The following is a 27,325-nucleotide window of genomic DNA, read 5'->3' on the forward strand; positions in this document are numbered from 1 at the left end:
AATTGTTGATTTCAAAAACTTGGTACTTCTTCTTCTTATTACTAGCCCAACATTTTCCGAAGTGGCGGTGGATATAAAAGGAAATACAATCTTTTAACATTCATAAGTGTCATTTCCTTGACCTACGTGAATAAAGTGATTTTGATTTGATTTTATTTACCGTTCGAGTACGGAACCTTACAAGTAAAAAGTTAAAATGACAGGTACTCGTAATGATAAGACAACCACTAGCAAGTAGCAAATAATTAGTACTTATAGACAGTTACTTAATTAGTACTGATATACTATCAAGAATATTATAAAATTTTTATGATAGGCTTTACAATATTAATCATTAATATTACCAATAAATCCATTGTGTGAAATAATTTGAGCGGTAATAAATTTTATTATAACTGATTAATATTTTTGTAATCGTTCATTATCCATATCTATACATACAAATAAAATTGGAGTGTCTGTTTGTAATATTGAAATAATTGTTTTTACTTACACCAAAATAACTGTACCCTGTTTGTTCCGGCTAATCTCTGAAATGGCTGGACGGATTTTGACGGGACTTTTATTGGCTGCTGATGTAATAAGGAGTAACTTAGGCTACCTTTTATTTTATAAAAATAAAGTAATGTTGCAATGTCCAAGAAACGGTCTTACTCTTAAAATAATTTATATAGCAAAACAACGTTTGCCGGATCAGCTAGTTATAACTATTTACGGAAAACTTAAGGATCATTTTAAAATGAAATGACATTTTATGTAGAAAATATATTTTAAAATAATTTATTTCATATTACAACAAGATTTTAAAGCTACGTATTTATAAGAAACGGTTGATTAACACTGCTATTGTAAGCGCAAATGCTGAAACAGCAGTGGTAACAGCTGAATCTGGTAGTTGAGGAGTGACGGGCTCTTCTAAGCCTGGTCTCGCTGAAGTTGAGAGTGTCGTGGCTTGAGTTGGGGCAACAGTTGAGCCGCTGATCTGGTCATCACCGTTTACAAAGTAGTTGTTAAGATCACCCTGGATTTGTTCTGCAAACGCGATACTAGCAAGGGCAGAATCGGCCGCACTGTATGCAGTATAGTACGCACCACCCAAAATGGTCTGGGTTTGGTTCAACCATTCTTGGAACTGTGGAAAAAATAAAAGGGGTAAAATTTCACGAATTAAATTTGAAAACTAAATTTATGAACGATGCGGTACTCCATTTTTTTTTAATTGCTTAGATTAATTACTAGTTAGTGCAATTACAGCGCAAACGAGACTTAACATCTTATGTCTCAAGGTGACCAGCGCAATTTCTAGTGCCGCTCAGAAGTTTTGGGTTTTTCAAGAATCCTGAGCGGGACTGCATTGTAACGGGCAGGGCCTATCAATTATTATCAGCTGAACGTCCTGCTCGTCTCGTCCCTTATTTTCATAAAAAAAAAGATTGAAAGAGCGACATCTCATGCATGCAAAGATTGGAGTTGAGCAGGTTGTCAACTGTAAAGTAGATTCTGTAGATGAGGCCACAACCTGATAGCTGATCAAGACATACCCACATTTCAAGATCAACGATACGTCACTCGAACGGTTGGCTCAGTTGGAAGAGCGCTCTCATGGAACGCGTGAGGTCGCGGGTTCGAGTTCCACATCGTTCGTAAATTTTGTTGTCAAGTTTAATATGATAAATTAGTCCCAGAAGTGAGGGTTATCACTTCTTCGTGACGTTAAGAGGAGGACAAACGTACTGTTATACATACATGATGTATGTCATATTGCTTACTCTGTACATTGGCTAGGCCTATGTCAGCTTGATATAATACTCGTGGATTTTGTTAATACAACGGAGAGCCAGTCTATTTCAAACTCCTCTGCTGTTCAGTTGTGATTAGTTCAGACTCAATTATTCTAAGTTCTTATTGTATTCTAATTCCAATCATTATAAGTTTTATCAGTTAAAGTGTTTTTAATAAATAAAGTTTTTTTTAAAAAGCTCAACTCAGTGTCCCGTATAACAGTACGGTTCTCTGATGTTCATTGATCCCCGCCAGCGAAACATTTTCTCTTGAAACACTTGAGGAATCTCATGAGCGTCGCCGGCCTCTTAGAAAGGTGACCACCCTTTTTGATGGTCCTCGACCATAAAAAGGCGGATTCTATAATTTTGTTGTACGTAAAAGAAAATGCTTTGAAAATCGCACTGTAAAGGAACGCGAGACATCCTGATGGCGGGCATGATATTCTATTTTGTAGAGTGTCGTGCGAAGGTGAAACTTGGCGGTAGTTATTTCATATCAACTCAAATATAAATAATAAAAACTACTTATATAAAACCAAAAGAAATATTATTATTATTTTGGTTCTCGTCTCCTTGAGATATAAGATGTTAAGTCTCACAAATAAAATTTGAAAAACAAAATTTTATGAACGATGCGGGATTCGAACTCACGACCTCCGGCGTTCCGTGCCGGCGCTCAAACCAACTGAGCTAACAATGAAGCCACAACCTGAGAGTTGAACAAAACAAACGGAATTTTATAACGAGGCGGTACTCGAACGCTTAGCTCAGTTGGTTAGAGCACCGGCACGGAACGCCGGAGGTCGTGGGTTCGAATCCGGCATCGTTCATAAAATTATGTTTTTAAAATTTTATTTGTGTATTAATCCTAGAAATGAGGGTCATCACTTTAAAAAAACATAATATATTGTTTATGTAAAGTCTCATTTGCCCAGTAATTTCACCAGATAAGGCACCCATCAGACCGAAACACATTAATACTGCTTCACGGCAGAAATAGGCGCCGTAGTCTAGCCGGCATCCGGTGCAAAGGTGCCCCCCTCTAGTATTAAACAGTTTGAAGTACTTTGAAATAAACGTAAACATGAAACTATTCACTGAAAAGCAATTCAAAGATATATATATAGTAATTACCTCAGTCACTTGTGCAGGTGTCCTAAGCCTTGAAGCAACATTTGCCAATGGTGTCGCTGGCGAATAAAAACTGTAAATCATATTTAATTGAGTATATACATGTATAAATATTGTGTATATATATATGCCATAGATACAAATAAGCAAGCTAAAATATTTATCTTCAAGTTATCTTAAAATCGTCTTCGAGTGAGATCTTTTGGTTTTTAACATCTTACGCCTATTTATTGAAGTAGGCGTTAATTTGCGGAAATGCATAATTATACAAATTATTTGAGTTATTTAGTGTTAATTCCGCCAATATTTGTCTTTAAACAATTCGACACGTGTTTCGCCTCTACACGAGCCATCCTCAGGACGTGTTGTCTCACCAAAATCTGCTAGAGTTTGGGCGTTATTTATATAACTTACGCCTAAACATCACCGATAGACAGCGGTGTTTGACATTGATCACCCACATTTAGCTGGATATATTAGTAGGTCCCACCAGTGCTTACTATCACTTACTAATCCAGACTATTGGTGAATAAATAGTAGTTAAAAAAAACTAAAAAAAACGCTTTTCACAAAAAACCAAACTAAAAAAATTATTTTAAAATTTCAAAACTTCAATTCCTGCCTTATATTGATGATTAAACAAAAATCTTATCTTATTAAATTAATATTTGGTCATCGGTCCTCGATAAATCTACGAAGTTTGAACTAAATCTGGCCCTTTGGCAAGTGGGCCAAAATCGTGCCCAAATGAGTCGGTTACAAGCAAACATACATACATACAGGTGAAGCTAATAAAAAGTGTGTAAAAACGAAATTCAACTAGGTGCCCGGCATCGTTGCGTAGCGCTAAATAATTTTAGCGCTACGCAGCCGATGCAACAGGTTATGGCAATAATAATTACTGTCCCAACGCAACGCAAAGTAGGTAATCGTTTTTATTTTCAAATAATTAAAAATGCCTAGCCTAGTAGGAAAGACCTAGCCGACATCTGCTGAAAACGAGAGAGTTTTACCATTTTCCGGTGGCATTATCACAAAAATCAGAAACAGATTGTCGGAAAAGGCTGTTGACGCTCTGACTTTTTTTAAAACCTATTTTAATTACTCAGTAAAGCAGTCTATTAATGTGTAAGTTGATTATTTGAAAGACTCATCAGGACGTAATTCCAGAAAACGTTCCAAACCATAATCATGTCGAAATTGAGTTAAGAACACAAAATTGGTTACGTAATTCCTATTAAGGCTTGTGTATATTTCAATAGGTGGTTTTCTCCGAGTAACTGTTCCTTATTGAGTGATAAGGCAAACGGGTAAGAGGCTTACGGGATGGGGAGAGGTGAGGCGACCGCCAATGGACATCCGCAACAACAGGTTTGTAAAGAAATGCGTGGCCGGCCTTTAAGCTATGCTTTTTATTTATTAGTTATTTATTGGACTTTAAATTTTAGTTTGAACGTTTGAAATAATTCTTATAATGTTCTAAATAGATGAAAAAAAAATCTCAAAATGAAGCATTTTTTTTTTAATTTTTGTAACGGCATTGAATTTCAATATTTTTCTTTCGCATAAATTTTTGACTAGATATTTTTCACAAAGTGTACGATTGGCGACTCAATATAATGACTTATTTGGTTAAAAATAACTATTCCTTGTTTTCTATATAAATTCGCATGGGCGGGTCCGTCACTCGTTAAATGACATACACTATTATATTTGTTAAACTTTAAACACGAATTTCTTAAAATGTGATATTTGTGGCTATGTTAAATGAGTCTGTTTTTAATTTATTTAGATTGTTTAATTATGAAATAAATCTGTGATTATAAGAATAAGCAATGTTGTGATTGTGACCAATTATTGTGATTATTAGACACTATAGTTACTAGATAATTGTAAAGTTATTAAGGATTGATATGATTTTCACTATAAGATTTTTTAACTGTACTAAAAGTGAATCTGGGTGTGATAAAAATAAACAATTATTGACTGAAATTAACGTTAAAGTTATTAAGATATAGTTTTCTGAATGGAATGCCAGTTCCAACCGACCAACGGTTTTACCCGTGACCAAGCATGGGACATTACAGGCAGAATTTTTCATTTTATGTTCGTTGGTAAAATTGTAATTTTTACCGTTATTATACAAAATCCTTTTTAATAATAATAATTTTTAATAAGTTTCACAAACCTGTTCTACATTTTATTCTTTTTTTTAAGGAAGGTGTACGCGCTTTTTTCGAAGGTGCGCATGTCGTATCGTCCCGGAAACACCGCACAAGGAAGCTCATTCAACAGCTTTGTAGTACGTGGAAGAAAGCTCCTTGAAAACCGCACTGCGGAGAACCGCCACACATCCAGATGGTGGGGATGATATCCTAACTTGAGGCGTGTCGTGCAAAGGTGGAATTCGGTGGCAGGAATCAGGTTAAACAGCTCTTCGGAACACTCCCCGTGATAAATGCGGTAGAAGAAAACATTTTCACATATTTGTTTGAAATAATCATTAATTTAAAGAAAATATATATATATAGAGATATGTCACTTACGTTGTTTGCTTTTGGGCGGGTTATGATAAGAAACGGATTGACAAATGATTCAATCTGAAATTATGTTACGGATAAAGATAGAAATATATTTAACTTACGCCTCAGATACTGCTTCTAAGTTCTGTTGTATGAAATTGAACACAATCTGAGTGTTTGCTTCGTTTCCTGTCAGCGCATTATTGAAGGTTGTGCTGTAATCTTGAGGACGGACCACGTAGTTTTCTGATACTATCAGATTAAGCAACCTGTATCGATAAATAATTAATTAGTGTTCCTATGATAGATAGTTTAAACACACGATAAGATCATTTATACTTCTAAATAGACTATGATAGCTGTGAAAAAGTTGAAAAATTGCAACACAATGTGTCATACAAATCGCGAGTGTAAGACGTAGCTTATCACGCACATTAACATAATATTCCTAGCTTGTTTTATCCGTTGCATTACAGCAAGGGACTATCTAGACGTATTAAATATATAAGTATAAATGTCTGTTTTCAAAATTTGAATATATTATACGGTAGTTTAATTTACCTTTACTGCAATATAAATTAGTTTAACAAAGACCAAGTGTGCATGTTATTGAAAATTGCTAATTTAGAGAAAATTTACCACCTATTTAATGGTAAATAAATAATATCAACTTTATGTCTAAGCGGAAAACATTAGTTTTCCTCTTTATAATTAGAATGCGTAGTAACCTTGACCATGAGTTTGTATATTGCATTAAAAATATCACTGTTGAACAACCATAGGCTATACATGAATAATGAGATGTAATACGCCCTACTCATTACAATGCAGTGCCGCTCATGGTTCTTGAAAAAAAGTAAAACTCTAAGCAGTGTTGCAATTACGCTCGTCACTTTGAGACTACACTCTTAAGGCGAAGAGTAAGCCGAATACATGGAATAAAAGTGTTTTTACACAAGTTTTGTTGTAAAAAATTGCATTTGGAGCTATGAATACTACTGTATCCTGTTACACGTACCCTTAAGTCTTATTTGAAAGTTGCCAATGTTTGCTATTGGTTATAGTTAATAATTCAGAGCTATTATCTATTAATACGGCTTTACTCACGTTTTTGTCGGTGTCGGTACCGACTAGTTTCGGACCATTCGGAGGTCCTTCATCAGGGTGAGTGTGGTGGGTTCGCGATAACGTCCCACCTCTTACTGAAGAGTACTCAGTCCGAAACTAGTCGGTACCGACACCGACAAAAACGTGAGTAAAGCCGTATTAATAGATAATTTAATAATGACTCACGAAAGTTTTAATAATTTAATTCAGAGCTATTTTAAACTACTGTTTTTCTCTACAGTTAAACAAGTTTTTTCTCGGTATCACACCATTTACTTTGTGACGAAAATGAACTACAGACTACTTTGTTACATAAATGGCGGGCGGGCGTCCATTAAATAAACTCCTATCGGTCATGTAACTCAAGGTCGCTGGCAATTATTATCAGGAAGTTAACGTCCTGTCTGTTCACGTCGCCATATGGCAACGGCATGAAACCACCGTGTAGTATGGTATTAAGAAGTTATTAAGGCGCACAAGATATTAAGGCTCTTAAACCCAGTAATTTTTGTAGCTACGTCACCGTTCAAACCAAAACACGAAAATGCTTGCATACTACTGCATCCCAATCGTGCAAAGAAATATCCCAATCATAAAAATACAGATAAATTAAACACGTACTCATTCAAAGCAACTGCATTGGACGTACAACCAAGAGTTTGAAGAAGCTGAATCTTCTCGGAGTAGACGTTGTGTTCGTTATATCTTCTCAACATAAATTGGAAGTCTGTGTACAGACCCGCTCGAAGACCATTACAATACACCCAATTCCGGTTGTTAACTGGGACTCTGAAAAAAAAGTTGTCATTAATTTGCTTTGGTGGTTATTATAAGAGGGATAAGCCATTTGCCTATTGGTAAAGAATTTTAAAACTATTTTCATATGTACCAAACTACTAAACTAACCCTCCAATATAAAAATAAAATAAACAGACAGTGAAAATATCTTAAGGGGTGTCGGCAAACAAATTATTAAAATCCGAACGACTGAGCCTTGCTCGGACTTTTAAGAATGTACAAAACTGGAACAAAAAGAACTAATACGACATCTGGATTCAAACCGGGGACTTCTGCTTTCCGGATCACCCAATGTCCCATCTGAGCTATTATAATCTTGTATATATAGTGGCGAAATTTACCCTTATATTCTAATGTTATTGTATCTGTTTCACATTTTATAAGAGCTAGCTAGATCGATTTATCGCCCCCGAAATCCCCTGTATACAAAATTTTATGAAAACTGTTGGAGCCGTTTCCGAGATTCAGATAATACATATACATGAATTCCTCGCTTAAAGATGTAAGATAAAATAATTTTAATATCCAATAATAATGCGAAATGTACGCGAAACGTTCAATGACCAGGTCAAAAACAGCTAGTGGCGTCATTAATTGCGATGTTCGCCTGCGGCTCAACCTACACCACTTGCGTTTTATGACCCTCTTTATACAACTTTTGCATAAAAGACTATAAAATACAAAATATGTAACGATATTTATAGATATTTATGTACATTTAAACTATGTGTGGAAGGACTTACTCAGTTCCACTGACAACAAGAGCTTGGAATTGTGTATTTGCCGCTGCTATGCATTCAGGTACGTTCATGTTACACATGACAGGTGCCAGCTGTCGTCGTAAGTATGACCTCATCCAAGACTCATTGGCAATAGGTCGGTAAGTCAGACTGTTCATTAGAGGTGTTGCCCACCGTGCAATTTGTGCCTAAAATAATTTTTATGTCATTAAAATATTATTAGTAGATCTCAATTACTTAATTAATTTTAACTATTCTAAATGCTTTTGTTGGTTATACAAAAGTTATTTTACTTATATTATTTTTTGCAAAAATTATTTCACATATTGATAAAATGCTCGCATAAAGCTTTTATATATTTACGTGTGATCCATCAACTGGACTTTTTGTATTTTTAAAAATTTTTAAATCGCTTTGCAAAGATTGTATGCGTATTTGGTAAAATTCGGTACCAGTAAATATTGATTTAAAGAGTCATTGCCATTCTTCAAATTCTTCCACTTTTTCCACATAACGCTTTTGAAGTGGTAATTTCATAATGAAGTGTCATTTTTTGATCTATTGAATAAAATAAGAATTTGCAAAAAGATTGACTTATTAAAAAAATACGTAGTGATAAGTAATATAAGTGATATCAGTATTACTTCAAGTGTTGTTAAAGTTGTGGTTCCTGCCAATCTATTCCTCAGCCAAGAGAAACCAGAAAGAGCTGCGACCCAAGGTGCATAGTCCTGTTCTCCTTCAAGGAATGATAAAATATTAAATGCTCTGGTATAGTTCATTAGCCCTGATCTGGCAAATTGGAAGACATCGTCCACAATCTAAAAGCATAATCGTCATTTTAAAACACAGAATGGTATAATTAAAAAAAATAGTTTTTAGTCCAAAATCTATACCTGAGCCCTGTTGTATTCGTGTATTTGAGTTCTATTAACCCCTCGCAATGCCAAGATAATAAGATCCCAAGTATACGGGTCATAGTTGACTCTGTAATAACCTAAAACATACAACAAAATCAGTGACATACCTACTTACGGCCGTTCCCAATATACTATCTACATATAGAGATAAATTTATATATAACCTTCTACTGTCAGTAATTAGCTGTCAATAATCTGGAGCTTTTTATTTTTTTATTACAGCTTTGACATTACAATGACTAAATAAAATAATGGTCCCACAAAACCATCTTGATGGTTTGTCTGTGGAATCTAAGCAATCTTAATTATAACATTTAGTAACTTAAATATATGTAAAGTTACGCAGTTTTATTTATAAACGTGGAGGTGAAAAATTTAACACAATATTATTTAACATTACTAAGGACTCTTATTATTTAAATCTATACTAATATTATAAAGCTGCAGTGTTTGTTTGTTTGTTTGAACGCGCTAATCTCTGGTACTACTGGTCCGATTTGAATGATTCTTTCAGTGTTGGGTAGTCCATTTATCGAGGAAGGCTATAGGCTATGTTTTTTTTTTTTTCAAAATTAGGGATCCGTAATAAAATTGCTATTTTGTAACACAAGGTGTAAAATCGAAAACCTATTTTTGCGTGCGCTGCAAAAACGATTGACAATAGAACAAAATCATGTACAGGCAATAATATAGGCAATATTTTATTACTTATAAAACTATCGCGTGAATTATACTTTATATGGCAAAACAACGTTTGCCGGGTCAGCTAGTGTTAATATATAATGTGTCCAGATTGCCAATATGTTTTTTTAACATATTTTTAAACTTTATTTTATTAGGTTCGTGTCTTATATCTGCTGGTAAGCTATTGAATACATATGGGATTTTTTAAATGTTCTATCTCCGTAATAATTATTAACTCTAGGTACTTTATATTTACCATCAGATGTAGACCTTGTCTGGTGAGCCGTGAATATACCCGATAAGTCATTCTTATATTGGGACGCGGGAATTGCAATTTCCATACAAACTTCTATAGCTAGTAAGCTATACGTCGTCCCATTGACAGACAGCGTTTCCGTATAAAGTGAGTTACCGTCGATAAGTTTATTGGGACAGAAAAATCAACGATAGTTACGAATTTTATCTCAAGTAAGAGATAGACTGAATATTGGGAGCGGCCGTTAGGAAATAACCATGAAAAAGTGGTGTAAATAGGAAATCTATGACTTATAATTATAATGCAAATTTGATTCAAACTTACCAGTTTGTTGTTTGTTAAATATAACCCATTCATCCCCAACGGATCCACGATTAATAACCATTGTGGTGCCACGTAAGATATGAGTTGGTTTTGTGTTCGTAAAATCTGGATTGCTGGCTGATGCAAAAGTAATAGGAATTTGCCAGTTCAAGTTGTCTGTCGAGATACCAGTGTTTATGTTGAAACGGGCCTGAAATACAGTCACATTTAAAAAAAAAAGGTTGTGTAGAGTTTTTACACTTTTCACATACTGTGCACAACACTAAAGTTAATTAAATACAGAATGGCTGGTAAGTCTTGTTCCAACTATGTAATTTTTGTTGAAAGAAATGAAGTGTTGTTACGTCACCGCGCTAAGCGCAAGCGTCGACTGATCCGTGTGATCCGACTTTCCGCTTCCTACTTCAGGGTCCCGCAATTAGCAAGTAAGCCATATGGCCGCATGCCCATGCGTTTAGTTCACAAAGAAGTCAATTAATATTTATTTTTTTGTTATTTTTTTTTTCATTATATTATATTATTGTTAATATCACATCCTTGAGTATCACCAGTGTCTGACCGGTCATGCTGTATAAATGATTGTTTTTTTGTAACTAGAATTTTGTCAAATACAAAAGAATGTGAGATAAATAAATGTATTGTATAAAATTTTTAGTTTTGTTTATTTTTATTTGAGCAATAGTGAACAGTTAAAAACATTTTATTTTGATACGCCATGAAACATACTCACAAGAATTTTCTTTGATTTACGCGAGTATTTCACATTTTAATAAAACACTTATAAAGGGTAAAAACGCCGTGTAAGCAATTACAGTTAAAAACTCAGTTACAAAACTGCGTTTTTACATTAGATGAAAAGCCTTCATCTGCAGTCCCCCTGAAAACGAGGTCTCGAAGGCTTCAAGAGCCTTACGTTACGTTAACTAAAATAAATATAAAAATAAAAATGTAAATCTTACGCATAAATACTTTAATCTTTAATTAATAAATTTAATCCCTTAAAAGTGTTTGATTTAATTACTCCCACGAATTTTATAATTGAACTATTCGTTGGAATATAGAAACCTCAACATGATAATTTATTGACTTACTTGTTTGATCAACATAGAGCCAGTTTGATGGTCAACTTGAACATTAACCACAGGAACGCCAGGCTGTTCATACCAGGTCTTGTAATAGTCGACCACAGAGAAGTCTGATCCATAAGCAGCAATGGCACCAGTAGATACAGCAGCATTGTGTAAGGCTCCTGATAAATCCGTGGGTAATGCCGTTGTGAATGACCTGTTCAGTTTTATTCCTATTTTAGTTATTTTCCCCAAGGAACCTCCTTAGCACAGGATGCCAGCTAGATTATTTTATTTATTTCATTCAGGAAACAAACAGTCATATTCAAGAAGAATTACATAGTATATAAACAATATGCTATGTTTTTAAAGTGATAACCCTCACTTCTAGGATTAATACACAAATAAAATTTGAAAAACAAAATTTTATGAACGATGCGGGATTCGAACCCACGACCTCCGGCGTTCCGTGCCGGTGCTCTAACCAACTGAACTAACCGTTCGAGTACCGCCTTATTTAAAACTCTGTTCGCTTTGTTCAACTCTCTGGTTGTGGCTCCGCTTCGTTCATAAAATTTTGTTTTTCAAATTATACACAGTATATAGTCAAACAGACCTAGCAGTTCCATTTATTATTTTGAACTAAAGTGACAAAGAAAACAGTGACATAGTAGCAAATGTGACAATAATTAAAAATAAACTATAAGCTAAGGAATATAATATTATTTAATTAATATTATTAAATTATGGAAACAACAACGGCGCCTATTTCTGCCATGAAGCAGTAATGTGTAAGCATTGCTGTGTTTAGGTCTAAGGGCGCTGTAGCTTGCGATATTACTGGGCAAATGAGACTTAATATCTAAGTTTCAAGATGACGAGCGCAGTTATAGTGCCGCTCAAAATTTTTTTGATGTTTCAGGAATCCTGAGCGGCACTGCATTGTAATGGGCAAGGTGTATCAGTTACCATCAGCTGAAAGTCTTTATCTTCTGGTCCCTTATTTTCATAAAAAAAAATACTTTCGTCAAGGTGCTACTTTTTTTACTTACTTCTCCGCCAAATAATTCTGCAATCCAAGTCTGTTCACTTCAAATCCAAGAAGATGCTCTGTCATTCGAATAATGCACGCTCCTTTGTTGTAAGAAATAGTTGAGAACATGTCCCAGACCGCGTCGGGATCATTTTCCATCGCAGGATGATACAGTGGGTGAGGGTTATTAGCTGAGTCAGCCAACATAGAGGTGTGTACTTGTTCCACAATAAAACGAGTATCGAAGCCCATGTAATCTTCAACCTAGAGACAATTTAGAATTATCTTTTAAATTATAACTTACACATTAATAAAAACTAGGCATAAAAAAACCGACTTCAAAAACCAAAAGTATAAAATTACATTAATTTAATACACGTTTTATGCAAATCTTATATGTTGATAAAATATTATTATTTGTATGTGCTGCCTATTGATAGGTTTGTAGTCGGTGCAAAGCCAAATGTAATAGCAAGTACCTACACTCGCCACGCGTGACTTTGAGGGGGATAGCTTCGTCTAGAACCAAACAACTCAAGCGGGCAAGCACCGACTTCAGACCTATCAATAGGTAGCACATACAAATAATAGTATTTTATTTATTAAAGTTATAAGATTTTTATAAGAGGTATATCAAATTAAACCTCTATTTACATATTACACTATCGAGTTTTTGAAGTCGGTTTTTTTAAACTTTGTTTTTTTTGCAGTTAGCCTTAATAAAGTATAATATATGTATAAATTTAAATTGAATATGTTTTATGTATTAATAATGTATGTTTACATGTGTATGCTATTTTCATTCAGTTACTTAAGACTATAGTATTTTCTATTGAACTTTTTAAAACGTGGAAACTTATAATTGGCATTCATAATTTAGTTCAATAATTTGTAATATTTGTTAGCTGTATTTCAATAATTGTAAAAATAAAATGAAAACTTTTTTTATTTATTCGTTTCTCTTTCAATCAATAGGTTTCTATCACCGTCGTTCGTGTGTGGACTAAAGTAAGTTCTACATACCCAGTGTGTTAAATAGTACTGGTAGTATCTTGCGAAACCTTCGTTTAGCCAAAGGTTGTTCCACCAATCGCAAGTTACCAGGTTTCCGAACCACATATGGGCAATTTCGTGCGATAGAATGTAGGCGATAATTTGTTTAAGATTATCGTGAGTGTGTTCTTCATCGTACATCAGATACGCCTCCCTGTAACAATAATAAAATCAAACATAATATTGTGATAAAGGAATGTACAAATATTATAATATCCAATATTTCTTGCATCCAAAGGCATGACTCAGATATTTGACGATTGTATGAGACAAAACAATTATTTTTTATTTTATGTTATTTAATTTTATTTTATTTCATTTTATTCTTCTTCATCGGCTAGTAACTATAGGTAATTATTTTTCATATTACTAGATTATCGCATTTTTTTTTTACAATGAATTAATTAAATATACTATTATTAAGAATTTCTGTATCCTTTATTGACACTGCTAGCTCTAGTTTTGTTACTTTTTCAGCTTCTAAAACCTACAATAGTCTGATCTCATATAAGACTCATATTTACCAGTGGGAAGCTCCTTTCCACAGGATGCCCGCTAGATTGTATAGCAATATGTAAGCATTAGCTAGTGATATTACTGGGCAAACGAGACTTAACAAGTCTCAAGATGACGTGCGCAATTGTAGTGCCGCTCAGAATTTTTGGGCTTTACAACAATCCTGAGCGGCATTTAATTATAATCAAGGCTATGCGTATTAATTACCAAGCTGAACGTCCTGCTAGTCTCGTCCCTTATTTTCATAAAAAAGACAATTGAATAAAAAAAAATACAAACCTATAGGTTAGTAATCCCCAGTTCTCCATAGCTCCAGCGGAAAAGTCAGGAATAGACGCTTGTGTCATTTTCAAGTTCTGCGACATAGAAAGGAATGGAATGCCAGTATGGTTGTCCATTGCAGCGAGAAGCTTCTGTCCAACTTCGAAAGCATAATCAGATTGATCCAATGCGCCTGGTCTTGTGATGACCTCGTACACTAAGGTATTGTTGGAGTCAACTGCTGGTACTGACTCATACTCAGCCACGATCAATGCGATCAAATATGTAGACATAATTGGAGTTGGGAGGTAGTAGTCATCTTCGTATCCGCTTAAACAAGGCATAAAAGGCATTTATTTTCTCAAAATTGATTCCTTTAGATTTTTTTTTGATGTCATTTCTAATATACTAGATACTACCGCAGCTTCGGAAACAAATGGCGCTCTGAGAGAGATGAAGCTGCGCAAGAAACTGTCCCAGCATTTTTTGGGCTCTTTTTAATAAAATATACAATATTGTAATGTCATTGCTATTGCTATAAAATAGTCATAATCTAGTCCCAGGACAGCGATCACTTAGATATGTTATGGAGTAGTAGGATTTAAGTACAATGTAGGACAGAGCCATTTTTTAATAAAAAATTATATATTATGTATCAATATTATTTAAAGTATAAAAACGTCTATAGAATTAAATTAAATTAAAGATTTATAAATAATTTAATAATGACTCACGAAAGTTTTAATAATTCATTCAGTTTTTTTCATTTCATTTCTAAAAATCTGATAATTAATATAATATATTAATTATCAATAACTAGCTGTTCCAACAGACTTTGTTCTGTAGATAATTAAAAAAAAAATCTGTTTTATAGGAATTTGCCAATAATATTTCAAAACATCAAGAATTATTTCGTAAAAAATGCTCACTGTTGTTATAACGAAATTGTTTAACAGCGGAACTGTCAAACCGTGCGTCACTAAATTCTCTCACAGAAAATATGTCCATACAAAACAAATATTGAAAATAAAAATAATTATGGCACCAAAATCAAAATAAAAACTATCCTATCTCTTAAGTTGGACTAAACTGCACTCCATGAAGTAATCCCCAATAAAATCCGTTCGTTAGTTTAGGAGTCCATCGCGGACAAACAACGTGTCACGTAATTTATAATATTAAGATTATATTATGTTATGTTATACTTAGAATGTATTAGTGTATAGACGAAATGTCGATAATACGTGACCAATATTGATTTGTCAATGTGTGCGTTACCTAGTGGATTAATATTCAAAATATTAACGGCCGTTCCCAATATTCTATCTACAGAAAGAGATAAATTACTACCTTCTACTGTCATTAATGAGCTGTCAATAATCTAAAGCTAACCCAATATACCCGATAAGTCATCCTTATCGCCTTATATTGGGACGCAAGAATTGTATTTTCCATACAAACTTCTATCGCTGGTAAGCTATACGTCGTCCCATTGACAGACAGCGTGTACGGATAAGGTGAGCTACCGTCGGTAAGTTTATTGGAACAGAAAAGTTAACGATAGTTACGATTTTTATCTCAAGAGACTGAATATTGGGAAGAGCTGTAAGAAGCTTTAGAATTTTCAATCAAAACCGTTTCCAGTAACAATAGATTTGCTTTCCTTTTCTATCTTGCTATATTACCGTTAGAACTTCTTCTCTCTCGCAATTTGTTTGTCTATACGCTAATATATTATTGTATGTGTTGGATTTATACTATCTGGTTAGATGACAAATCACTGTCAAAAGCAAACTATATGGCAAACCTTTACATTGCTTCTCTTTAAGTTGCCCAAATGATTGCTAAACTGAAGTGGCAGTGGGCAAGGCACATAGTTCGACGGACTGATGGTGGGACAGTTAAGTCCTCAAATGGCAACCACGTACCGGAAAACGCAGTGTTGGTAGGCCCCACACAAGATGGACCGACGATCTGGTCAAGATCGCCTGAATACGTTGGATGGGGGCAGTACCGATCGTCGTGGAAATCTTTGGGGGGGCGTTTGTCCACCATGTTTGTTTGTTTACCATGCAAACTTCTACTAAAAATTGGTTTGAACGTGATCTAGTTAGTAGTTTTTTTAATACGTATAAATGATTAGAGCTCATTTTAACTGTATGATTTTGAGTAAAGATGCGCTTCCCTTTACCATTGAAATAATTTAATGTCATTTTCCTCTCTATATAACCTTTATAATATGCGACTTGCTGGTTTTTTATATCACTCAGTTATAATACTTACGTTACTCCAATATTGGAATCCGTATAATCGAGCCTTGTACATGACCAACTTCTGAATCCGGTAGGTCTTCGTATTCTAATATTAAAAACTGCCTTGAAGCTTGGCTCATCATAACATGGGAAAGCACCCCTCGCTTGAGTTGCTTGAAACTGTGTTGTGGCCATCCAACTGTGCAAACATTTAGATAATTTTAATAGTATGTAAATTCACATAAATCTGGAATCATTTGTTAAAATATCGAGAGAGGGAGCTTAGGGCATTGTCTGTTAGGGTAAATATGATCATCCGCAGATTTAAAAAAATTACACTCTTTAAAGCTTAACACCTCATTTTACACGAGCAGTTTGTGGGTTGACTATGCGCAGAAGCAGTACAATGGCCTACGTGCTCAGTATAATAATGCGTTCAGAATGTTATTGGAGCTGCCACGATACTGCAGCGCATCGTGGATGTTTTTGCTGAGGCACACGTGTTTTACTCGACTATGTGTAAGCGGTGTACGTCCCTGTTGCGTAGGGTCCGGGATAGCCCCAATGGTATTCTGATGGTATTTTCTCACAGGTTCGACTGTCAGTACCTGAACCACTGCTGTGTGATACATGTGCTGACAAGTCGGTCTTGTCCTAAGTTAGGAAGGCTTAGGTTTTAAGATATATTTTACTAACACTAGGTTTTAAGTTACTTTGTTACAAACACATTATGATCCTTTGTTGGTCGAAATAAATAATATATTATTATTATAAAATTATCATATAATAATATAAAATATATCAGGTAATCAACTGATATCCTAAGTAAATGTGCTTCACTGCCTATAAGTAAGAGAAGCACATTGTATTCCTAACACACAACGTTCCTCACAACGTAAATAATAAAACATCATCGTAAAAAATAATAAAAATAGGTAACGCATAAAAACGCAGTACTCACACACACACAAACACCCACATACACACACACACACACACACATACACGCACACACACACACGCGCTCTTGTAATCTTTTCTTTTGTGGTTTTATGTAAAACCTAGATTAAGATTGTAAAAATAATTTTTGTGTACGCTGTTGATTACTTTATTAAATAAATAAACTACAGAATCCAGTTTAACAAAATCGATTCACTATCGTCAGCACCTTCTTCATATCCTACTTCATTAACAACTGTTTCCATCAGCCATATTTAAATTTATGGTGGTTGTTAGTTAGTCAATTAGATAATAGATATTAGGAACAATATACTGTCCAATAACTTGTATACTCTATAAACGATATACGCTTAGATTAAGGATTGGTCTATGCTGCGCTCCAACTAGATATCGCAGGCGTAGTCGCCAAGTGCGGCAAGTAATACTACGCCCAAATGGATGTACTCGAGTCAGTCTCGTTCAATGAGTGACGTTGACGTGCCACATGTTCTGTTAAACTTTGCTTATAATTGAAACTAAAATGCCGAGATGCGTAGCATTGCTTTGTAAAAATAATATTACAAGAAATAAGAAAGACCATGTTATCACATAATATCATCAGTAAGTATTTTGTATTTTATTAATTTCAACGTGAAATGACACGAAGCGTATGTTACAAAATTCGAAAGATGCCATTGAGTGTCAAGATGCCACGCACACAAGCATCTAATAGTTGCCGTAATTCAAAAGCTATTGTTCTCAGGTAGTGCTGTATCTAGTTGAATCGCAGCGGAGACCAATCCTTAATAAAATTGACGTAAACTTCATACTAGTATTACATACCGTACGGCATCATTCCAAGTGTTTCTATACCAGCTTCTATATAAACCTTGCATATTCCTTCGTAGTTCCGCATTGAATTCAATATATAAAGAATATACAACAGAATCTGCTGCATTGTACTGGAGAACAGTCGATGGTGTTATAACAAGGAACTCGGTAACATCATCTCTGCTTATTGTTTGCGGTATTACAGTAGCTCCTTGTTGAAGTCTTACTGTACCTATACTTAGATCGCTAGCAGCATGTATGACAATTTCGCTAACATTAGCTTGAGTTGCGACTAAATATATTGTAACTTCGCCAGTAAACACAAGGCGAGTCATATCTATGACCCAAAGTACATCATAGCTGTTTGGTTTTGTTGTTGTGGGAAGTCTGAAATCACTCGGGCTGTAGGTTCCATTGTAGTTATCAATTTCAGATGTGAACTTTACTGCTTCGAATATTTGCCCTTCTAATTGTTCATCTATGAATATTGTGTTTCTGGCTGCAGGTGGTGTTGGTGTTGCATTTATGCAGATAAATGCAAGAGAAAATATTAAGAGTTTCTTCGCCATCTAAAACAAAAAATTTAATAGGGATCAAATATATCACTAGAAGCTCTTTTAACTAAACTAACTACTACTACGGTACCTACTAAAAACGAAAGCTTTAAAAGAAAAGATGCCTTAAGTAAATTTCTGCTAATTTATTGTCATGATTGCAATTCGAATGGTTTTTAAAAATCAAATATAGTAAATAATTAACATTTCTACACATCAGCCGTTTATAAATTATAATAGGGGTAGGTAGGAACAAGTTAATGTTTTGTGTGCTAATCATTTGTTATTTAACAGAGTACTAAACGGTGGTCTCATGCGGCAACGGAAGCAAACAGGAGGTTAAAGCTGTTAGAAATACTTCAAAACCCAAACGAATTAATTAATATTTTGGGTTTAGAAGTAATTACTATATATTACTATTTACTAGGTGACCTGGCAAACGTTGTTTTGCCATATAAATTATATATGTAAACCTTCCTTGAGCTTCAAGTCACAAATCTATTATAAAAGATTTCATTGAGATCGGTTGAATAGTTTAGGAGTTATTAGGGAACATACAAACATACATTCTCTTTTATATATATATATATATATATATAGATTAATTACATCTAAACTACCTACTTCTAAACCCAAGGGCAAATAAATAGCCCTGTACTTTCCCCGGGGCATAAAAAGAATAGGGGAGTCCCAGGCCCATGGGTGTCGACTAAGGGCTTTTTAGAAGTGGGAGAGTCACGCAGCCGTCTTTTGACGTCAGCAGAATCGGGCCAGACTCGTCCGAGTTAATTACCACACTCGCACAGAATACCGGCGTGAAGTAGCGGCCTTGTGCCGCTATGTTTCGTATAGGTTAGTGTCGAGGACCGGAGGCCCTTTCCCCCCCCCCCCTTCCCCAACAAAGATTATGAAAGCGGTCCCTAAAGAGATAGTACCCCAGGAGGGTACCGGCTCTACCAGAGTCGGCGAATCCCTCCCCGAGCACTCTAGCTCGGGCTGCCCTTCGTATTCTGGGGAGGGCACAGTACCGCGCATGACCAAGGACAAACGAGGCAGTAACACCACGGCACCCCGCTCCACACTCAACGTGGACTTTTGCAATATCAGGGGAATTCACTCCAACTTAAACGCCGTCCACCACCACCTTGAGACGGCGAAGCCGGCCTTGTGTTTCCTTACGGAGACGCAGATATATCGACCTAGCGATACGTCATACTTAACATACCCCGGGTACAAAATTGAGCACAACTTTATCGCTAGGTCGAGATACCTAGCGATACGTCATACTTGACGTATCCCGGGTACAAAATTGAGCACAACTTTTTGCCTCATGCCGGGGTATGTGTGTACGTTAGGGAGGATATCTGCTGTCGCCGTCTCGGCATTTTTGAGGGTAGGGACCTGTCCACTCTCTGGCTCCGCGTAGATTTAGAGGACCGCGTCCGCATCTATGCGTGTGTCTACAGGTCCCATGGTGGTAACGCAGAAACCGATCATCTCATGGGCTGCGTTCAAGCGGCAATTGACGACGTGCTTGCACAGATCCCCTCCGCTGAAATCGTAGTCTTGGGTGATTTCAACGGGCACAATGCCAAATGGCTTGGATCACGTACCACAGACTACGCAGGGCGATCTGTGCATAATTTTGCATTGGGGTACGATCTGTCCCAATTGGTTGAGTCGCCAACGCGGCTCCCGGATGTGGATAGCCACATGCCGTCCTTATTAGATCTTCTGCTGACTACACATCCCGATGGTTACCAGGTCATTGTCGACGCCCCTCTCGGAACGTCCGACCATTGCCTGGTCAGGAGTGTAGTGCCTATACGACGCCCACGTCGCAGACCACCAGCGACCCGCCGCGTTTGGCACTACAAGTCAGCAGATTGGGATAGGATGCGTTCCTTTTTTGCATCCTACCCTTGGGGCAGGGTTTGTTTCCCTTCGGATGATCCTAGTGCCTGCGCCGTTGCAGTAGCCGATGTGATACTACAGGGCATGGATATTTTTATACCAAGCTCTGTAGTACCGATCGGTGGCAGATCACAGCCCTGGTTCGATGCGTCAGTTAAAGCAGCATCTGACTGCAAAAAACAGGCGTATCGAACTTGGGTTGCGGCGCTGGGCACATAGGATCCGAACTGCATAGTTCTAAAGAGGAAATACAACCGTGCTTCCAGATTTTATAAGCGACAAATCGCCCGTGCAAAGTCAAAACAAGTCGTCAAAATCGGTGAGCAGCTTTCCAGTTACCCGACCGGAACACGCAAGTTCTGGTCGTTGTCGAAAGCTGCTCTTGGTAACTTCAGCCAGCCGTCCATGCCGCCGTTGCACATGAGGAATGACACCCTGGCCCATACGGCAAAAGAGAAAGCCGATCTCCTGTGCGCTCTTTTCGCCTCCAACTCGACTCTTGACGACAATGGAAAAACACCGCTCACCATCCCGCGGTGTCAGAGCTCTATGCCTGAAGTACAGTTCAGACAGAAAACTGTTAGGCGAGCTCTGTTTTCGTTGGACGTCAGGAAGTCGAGCGGGCCGGATGACATTTTTCCAATCGTGCTTAGAACGTGTGCCCCTGAGTTGACGCCGGTGCTAACGCGTTTATTCCGGCACTCTTATTTCAAAGGCGTAGTCCCTGACTCATGGAAGTCAGCCCTTGTCCATCCGATCCAAAAAAAAGGAGACAGTTCGGATCCGGCAAACTACAGGCCTATTGCTACTACCTCCCTGCTCTCCAAAATCATGGAGAGCATAATTAGCCGTCAGCTCTTGGTATACCTAGAGGGTCACCAGTTGATCAATGACCGACAATACTAGTTTCGCCATGGTCGGTCGGCAGGTGATCTTCTGGTATACCTAACACATAGATGGGCTGCGGCTATTGAAAGCAAGGGGGAAGGCCTGGCAGTTAGCCTGGATATAGCGAAGGCCTTTGATCGTGTATGGCACAAGACGCTCCTCTCTGAACTTCCATCATTTGGGCTTCCCGAGAGCTTGTGCAAGTGGACCTCCAGCTTCCTCACTGGGCGCAGCATACAGGTCGTTGTCGACGGACATTGCTCGAACCCGAAGCCCGTGAATGCTGGAGTGCCGCAAGGCTGTGTGCTATCTCCTACTCTGTTTCTTCTGCATATCAATGATATGTTGCACACCTCCAACATTCATTGCTATGCAGATTACAGCACTGGTGATGCCGTATACACGGGCCATGCACGTCTCTCTCGGGAAATCGTCGACCAGTGCCGGGAGAAACTTGTGTCTTCTATCGAGTCCTCTCTTGAGAAGGTCGTGGAATGGGGTAAATTGAACCTTGTCCAATTTAACCCCCAGAAGACTCAGGTTTGCGCGTTTACCACTAAGAAAACCCCATTTGTCGCATCACCGCTCTTCGACAACACTTCCCTAAAAGCCTCGCCTAGGATCGGAATACTGGGTCTCGAAATCTCGAGCGATTGCCAATTCCGTGGCCATCTGGAGGGCAAAGCCAAATTGGCTTCAAAGAAACTGGGCGTCATTAATAGAGCACGGCATTACTTCAAGCCGGCCCACATTCTAGCGCTGTACAAAGCGCAGGTCCGGCCACACATGGAGTATTGCTGTCATCTCTGGTCTGGCGCACCCCAGTATCAGCTCGATCCATTCGACCGCGTGCAACGCAGAGCAGCTCGAATTGTCGGGGACCCAGTACTCTGTGAACGGCTGGATTACTTGGCGTTGCGTAGAGACGTCGCTTCATTGTGTGTCTTCTACTGCATTTATCACGGGGAGTGTTCCGAAGAGCTGTTTTACCTAATTCCTGCCGCCGAATTCCACCTTCGCACGACACGCCACAAGTATATATCATCCTCACCATCTGGATGTGTGGCGGTCCTCCACAGTGCGGTTTACAAGGAGCTTTCGTCCAAACTGTGGAATGAACTTCCTTGTGCGGTGTTTCCGGGACGATACGACATGGGTACCTTCAAAAAAAGCGCGTACACCTTCCTTAAAGACCGGCAACGCTCCTGTGATTCCTTTGGTGTTGCAAGAGAGTGTGGGCGGCGGTGATCACTTAACAACAGGTGACCCGTACGCTCGTTTGTCCTCCTATTTCATAAAAAAAAAAATCTGGTGAACTTCTTATGGATTAGGGCTCGGGGCTCTGACCAGAGGATAAGGGCTCTTAGGGGTCCCAAAAAAGGTCGTCTTCTGATAGAGTATATAGATAAATAGTCGTTAGTCAGTAATTGGGGAACAATTGAGAGAGAGATAGCTGGAGGTGACGTGTAGGTGCACCATCTTACCCCTAGAACTACGGTGATTATTGAAGGTCTAGTCACCGCTACAGCGGTTGAAGAGATGGAGGAAGTCGTAAAGTTCAAAGTAACTGAATGAAATTAGTTTCATGGTGGCTGGGGTGTAGGCTTTGGAGGCCTTACCCAAATGGCTGACGCTGGTGGTGTTAGAGATGTGCCATTAGTCGAGGACTTGTAACAAACCTCTTTGACGATAGAGATTGAGCGATCCTTGGAGCACAAGGCTGACAACACATTTCTTGACCCCTGGTGTAATGTCAATGGGCGGTTGCCCTTTCAGTTTAAAGCTGTATTAAGTCTTAAGAGCCACTAGAATTAGTTACAAGCAATTCCTTTCTTATGCAGCTGTACACACAATGATAACCAGTATTTAAAGGAAAAAGGTAAAGATATTTGTGAACTTTGAAAAAATTTGCACTGCTTTTTCGGCCATTTGGTTATCACAATTCTGTAACTTGTAAAATATTTCATTTCTTTTCAATGAGGTCAATTAATTGAATTTGATTTTACGGCTGGGCTTTACCAGTGGGAGGCTCTTTTGCACAGAATACCGGCTAGATTATGGTTACCACAACGACGCCTCTTTCTGCCATGAAGCAGTAATGTGTAAGTATTATTTTGTTTTGGTCTGAAGGGAAAGTATAAGTATATACTAGTTATAAAACTGGGCAAATTAGACTTAAAATTTTATGTCTCAAGGAGATGAGCGCACTTGCACTGCCACTCAGAACTATTGGATTTTTCTGAGCGGCACTACATTGTAATGGGCATGGCGTATCAATTACCATCAGATGAACGTCATGCACGTCTCTTCCCTTTTGTCATAAAAAAAAACATTTTTTTAATCTTGATGAAGTTGTGAATATCATTGTTTTCAAAGATATCGAGGATTATGTCAATTGCGTGCCTTACGATACTTTTTATGTCGTTATCAAATTAATCGAACCAGTTTTATGGATCTTATCAAATCCTAGAGCATTTCCCATTGTTTATCATTTTGAAAGTGTTCTTATCTTTTATATTATATGTTTGTCTGATAGAAAATTACATTACATTCATCAAACACCAAAATTCTTTCATTATTATAACATAAATCTTGACATTTTCTTTATTTTAGTGGCTGTTTTTAAGCGAAATGTGTACTATAGTTTCAAATAACCTTTTTTTATTTCTTTTTTTTTTGTATCTGTAACTAAGTAACAATTGCGGTATTTAAATATTGGTTAGAGCAGTCAATTAAATTTCAGAATAGAATTATTGTGCTCAAAGCTTTTTTTGGTAAATTGTCTGTCGATTTTATATAAAATTTGTTTTATCTATGTTGTAGCCAATTACAATCTTATAATAAACGTAAGAATTAGAATGATAAACCTACTTTCTATATTTCTCAGAAAATACTACAAAAATTAATTGTGTTTTTTCATACTCGACGTATTAATTTCTTTAACAAAAATGTTATATAATGTAGAATTTGAAACAGACAATAACAAAGTCAAAGTCAAGTAAACTTTATTCAATTAGACTTAAACTAAGCGCTTTTGAGGCAAATATGGATTAGAATTAATCAATAAAAATAAAAAAGATAAAATACCACTGAATCATTATCCTTTTTACATAGATTTGATTAATTTTAATCCATATTTTTGCTGCTACGAAATAACGGGTATGAATTCTTTATAAATTGCCTTTTGATGGTCTTAAATTTTCCTAACATTTATCAATGTCATGTATATTTTTTACATAAAAAAGCTCACATTTTGACGGGTGAATTTTCGATTGAAAATAAAAATAATTTTTCGATATTTGAGTCAAAATAAGGTGAAAAATTCAATATTTCAATTCAAATAAATTACAATTTATTTGGACATAAAAAGGTAACTTTCACCAAATTTCGTAAAAAATTATCATTTTTGAAAAAGATGAAAAAAAATCAATAATTTGGATTTTTGAATTTTTCAGATAAATTTTATATGAAAAAAGTGAGAAAACAAAAATTGTAGATTTTTTTTTTTTTTTATGGAATAGGAGGACAAACGAGCGTACGGGTCACCTGTTGTTAAGTGATTTATTTTATTTCCTACAACTTTGCCATTTAACTTTTTTCTATAGGACTTGTAGTTTTGCCGCAAATCGAGATAAACCGTTTTTTACCTTAAAACACCCCCCTTTTCCACTTCCTGACCTCAGATCGCCCGTATTTTATTCTTCCTTTCATTTTTGTTATAATCTCTTCCTTTTCCAATGGGTTTCATCCTGCTATTATTATTTTTTGGTGTAAAAATTATGGATCCTGTTCTAGCATATCAATATTATAAAAACTTCAAGCTCTTTTTATAAATATATTCTTAATTATGTTCAATCAATTAACGATTCTCTTCTTGTTCCTTTAAGTCTCTAAGCATCTATCCTTTTTTGCTTTTCTCTCTAATCTCCATATTTAGTAAAATTACCTACGCGCATAGACAATACATTTATTTACGATTTCTATTAAAATTTTGACTTACCTTAAATGAGGCGACTTCAACCCTGCTTGCCGCAAACTGGATTATCTTCGACAAGTAATCATACATAATATTTCGCTGGTATCAATTAAATTTTATCATATCTCTGATGTGCCTAATCAGTAGCGTGCGCCATAAGAGCTCATTGTAAGATTAAGAATAAGGCACCAAATGACTTATTTATTTAAACAAAACAAATCCTATAACAATATTTGCAATACTATAATTACATTTAATTAAAACTATCATTACGGGGAAGCGTACCGAGAATACTGGATAGCTAGGCTGATCCGTTGACCAAAATAGCTGCCAGCGCTTGGCACCAAAACAATTATACAAGTAATACAAATGTGTTATTATTTATCTAAAGTCATTGCCAGCTTTAAAGTCAGTGTTCCTAAATAATGGATTATAATATTAGGTAAAATTCTTCTTAGTCATGTTCTTCATTTCTGAAGATCGTGTCCGTTATTGGACGTTTTCGTAACATTGGTCACTAAAGCCTTTCACTCGGTCCTCGGTCTTCCTTATTGCGTTCGTAAGTGGTAGGCCAGTAAGTGTCTTGATCTGGTGCGACCAGCAGCTGGGTGATCCACCGCGTGGTCTTTTGGGCCAGGCCACAACATTGCATTGCGGCATCGTATCGCAAAAACAACGGTAACAAGCTCTGCATCGTAGTAGGGTGCTTGTATCTTAAGAATATAAAATTCGTTAATTTTATTCGTGATTGGTTGAATGTCAAAGCTATGTAAATTGGATATGGTAGCCAGGTGGGGCTCGGCCACAACACTGTTCACAAAAATCTAGCCTCGTCCTCCATCTTGCCTATGACTATGAAATTGTCTAAATTACTGGGTAGGCGTCGGGCAATGTGGCCAAAATACCCCAAGATCTTTCGATAGCAGATTGTGGATAATCTAGTTGAAATGCCCAGTTGGTCAAGGATAGATGTTTGTTCTCTTGTCCGTCCACGGAATGCGAAGGATCCTTCTCCAACACCATATCTCAAAAGCATCAATATTTTTCCTCTCTGCCGCTCCGGTTATCCACGCGAGCAATAGAAAAAATTTCACCAGTGGGAAAAGGGCTCCTTTGCACTAGATACCGGCTAGATTATGGGTACCACAACGACGCCTTTTTCTGTCGAGAAGCAGTAATCTGGAAACATTGCTGTGTTTCAATCTGAAGGGCGCCGTGGCTAGTGACATTACTGGGCAAATGAGACTTAACATCTTACGTCTCCAGGTGACGAGCGCAATTCTAGTGACAATTCTAGCGCAGAATTTTTGGGTTTTTCAAGAATCCTGAGCGTCACTGCATTATAATGGGCAGGGCGTATCAATTATCATTAGCTCAACGTCCTGCCCCTCTTACCCCTTACTTTCATTAAAAAAAATTTGATAACATACATATATATTGCTCTCTTTATGCGACATGGTTTGGCCGCTATTTATTATTAGCTTAAAAAAGGGGGTAAATAAAGTCAAAGTTAATTCCAAGTAAGCATTATTCAATTATGCTTAAAACTATGCGCTTCAGAGTGGTCATTATAAATAGGTACTTAATTTAAATTATTGAATCTACCATGTGTTGCGGAAAACGTAGAGCTCGTGAGCGGAAAATAGAAGAAACTCAACGGCGACTCTTTTAAATTTTACATTTTGATTTTAACTTCATTTTTTTGTTAAATATATAATATAATATATCATATTGACATACTTTTTTTTTACACAAATTATCTTGCCCCAAGTTAA

General features: G+C 36.7%; 1 protein-coding gene across 1 annotated transcript; it reads right to left on the bottom strand.

Annotated features, from left to right (window-relative positions):
* Window positions 1-750: 750 nt before the first annotated feature.
* On the bottom strand, window positions 751-25,639 carry LOC126967145 (membrane alanyl aminopeptidase-like). The gene is made up of 15 exons (XM_050811582.1): window positions 25,575-25,639; window positions 18,231-18,787; window positions 16,480-16,647; window positions 14,215-14,526; window positions 13,390-13,573; window positions 12,386-12,630; window positions 11,358-11,550; window positions 10,267-10,456; window positions 8,979-9,079; window positions 8,727-8,903; window positions 8,086-8,270; window positions 7,166-7,333; window positions 5,560-5,706; window positions 2,919-2,988; window positions 751-1,132 (listed from the first exon to the last, which is right to left on the bottom strand). The coding sequence occupies exons 2-15, from the start codon at window positions 18,785-18,787 to the stop codon at window positions 818-820; spliced, it is 3,012 nt and encodes a 1,003-aa protein (XP_050667539.1). The 5' UTR covers window positions 25,575-25,639; the 3' UTR covers window positions 751-817.
* Between the last annotated feature and the right edge of the window lie 1,686 nt (window positions 25,640-27,325).

This window comes from Leptidea sinapis, chromosome 12 (assembly GCF_905404315.1).
Source record: "Leptidea sinapis chromosome 12, ilLepSina1.1, whole genome shotgun sequence".
Taxonomy (NCBI): Eukaryota; Metazoa; Arthropoda; class Insecta; order Lepidoptera; family Pieridae; genus Leptidea; species Leptidea sinapis.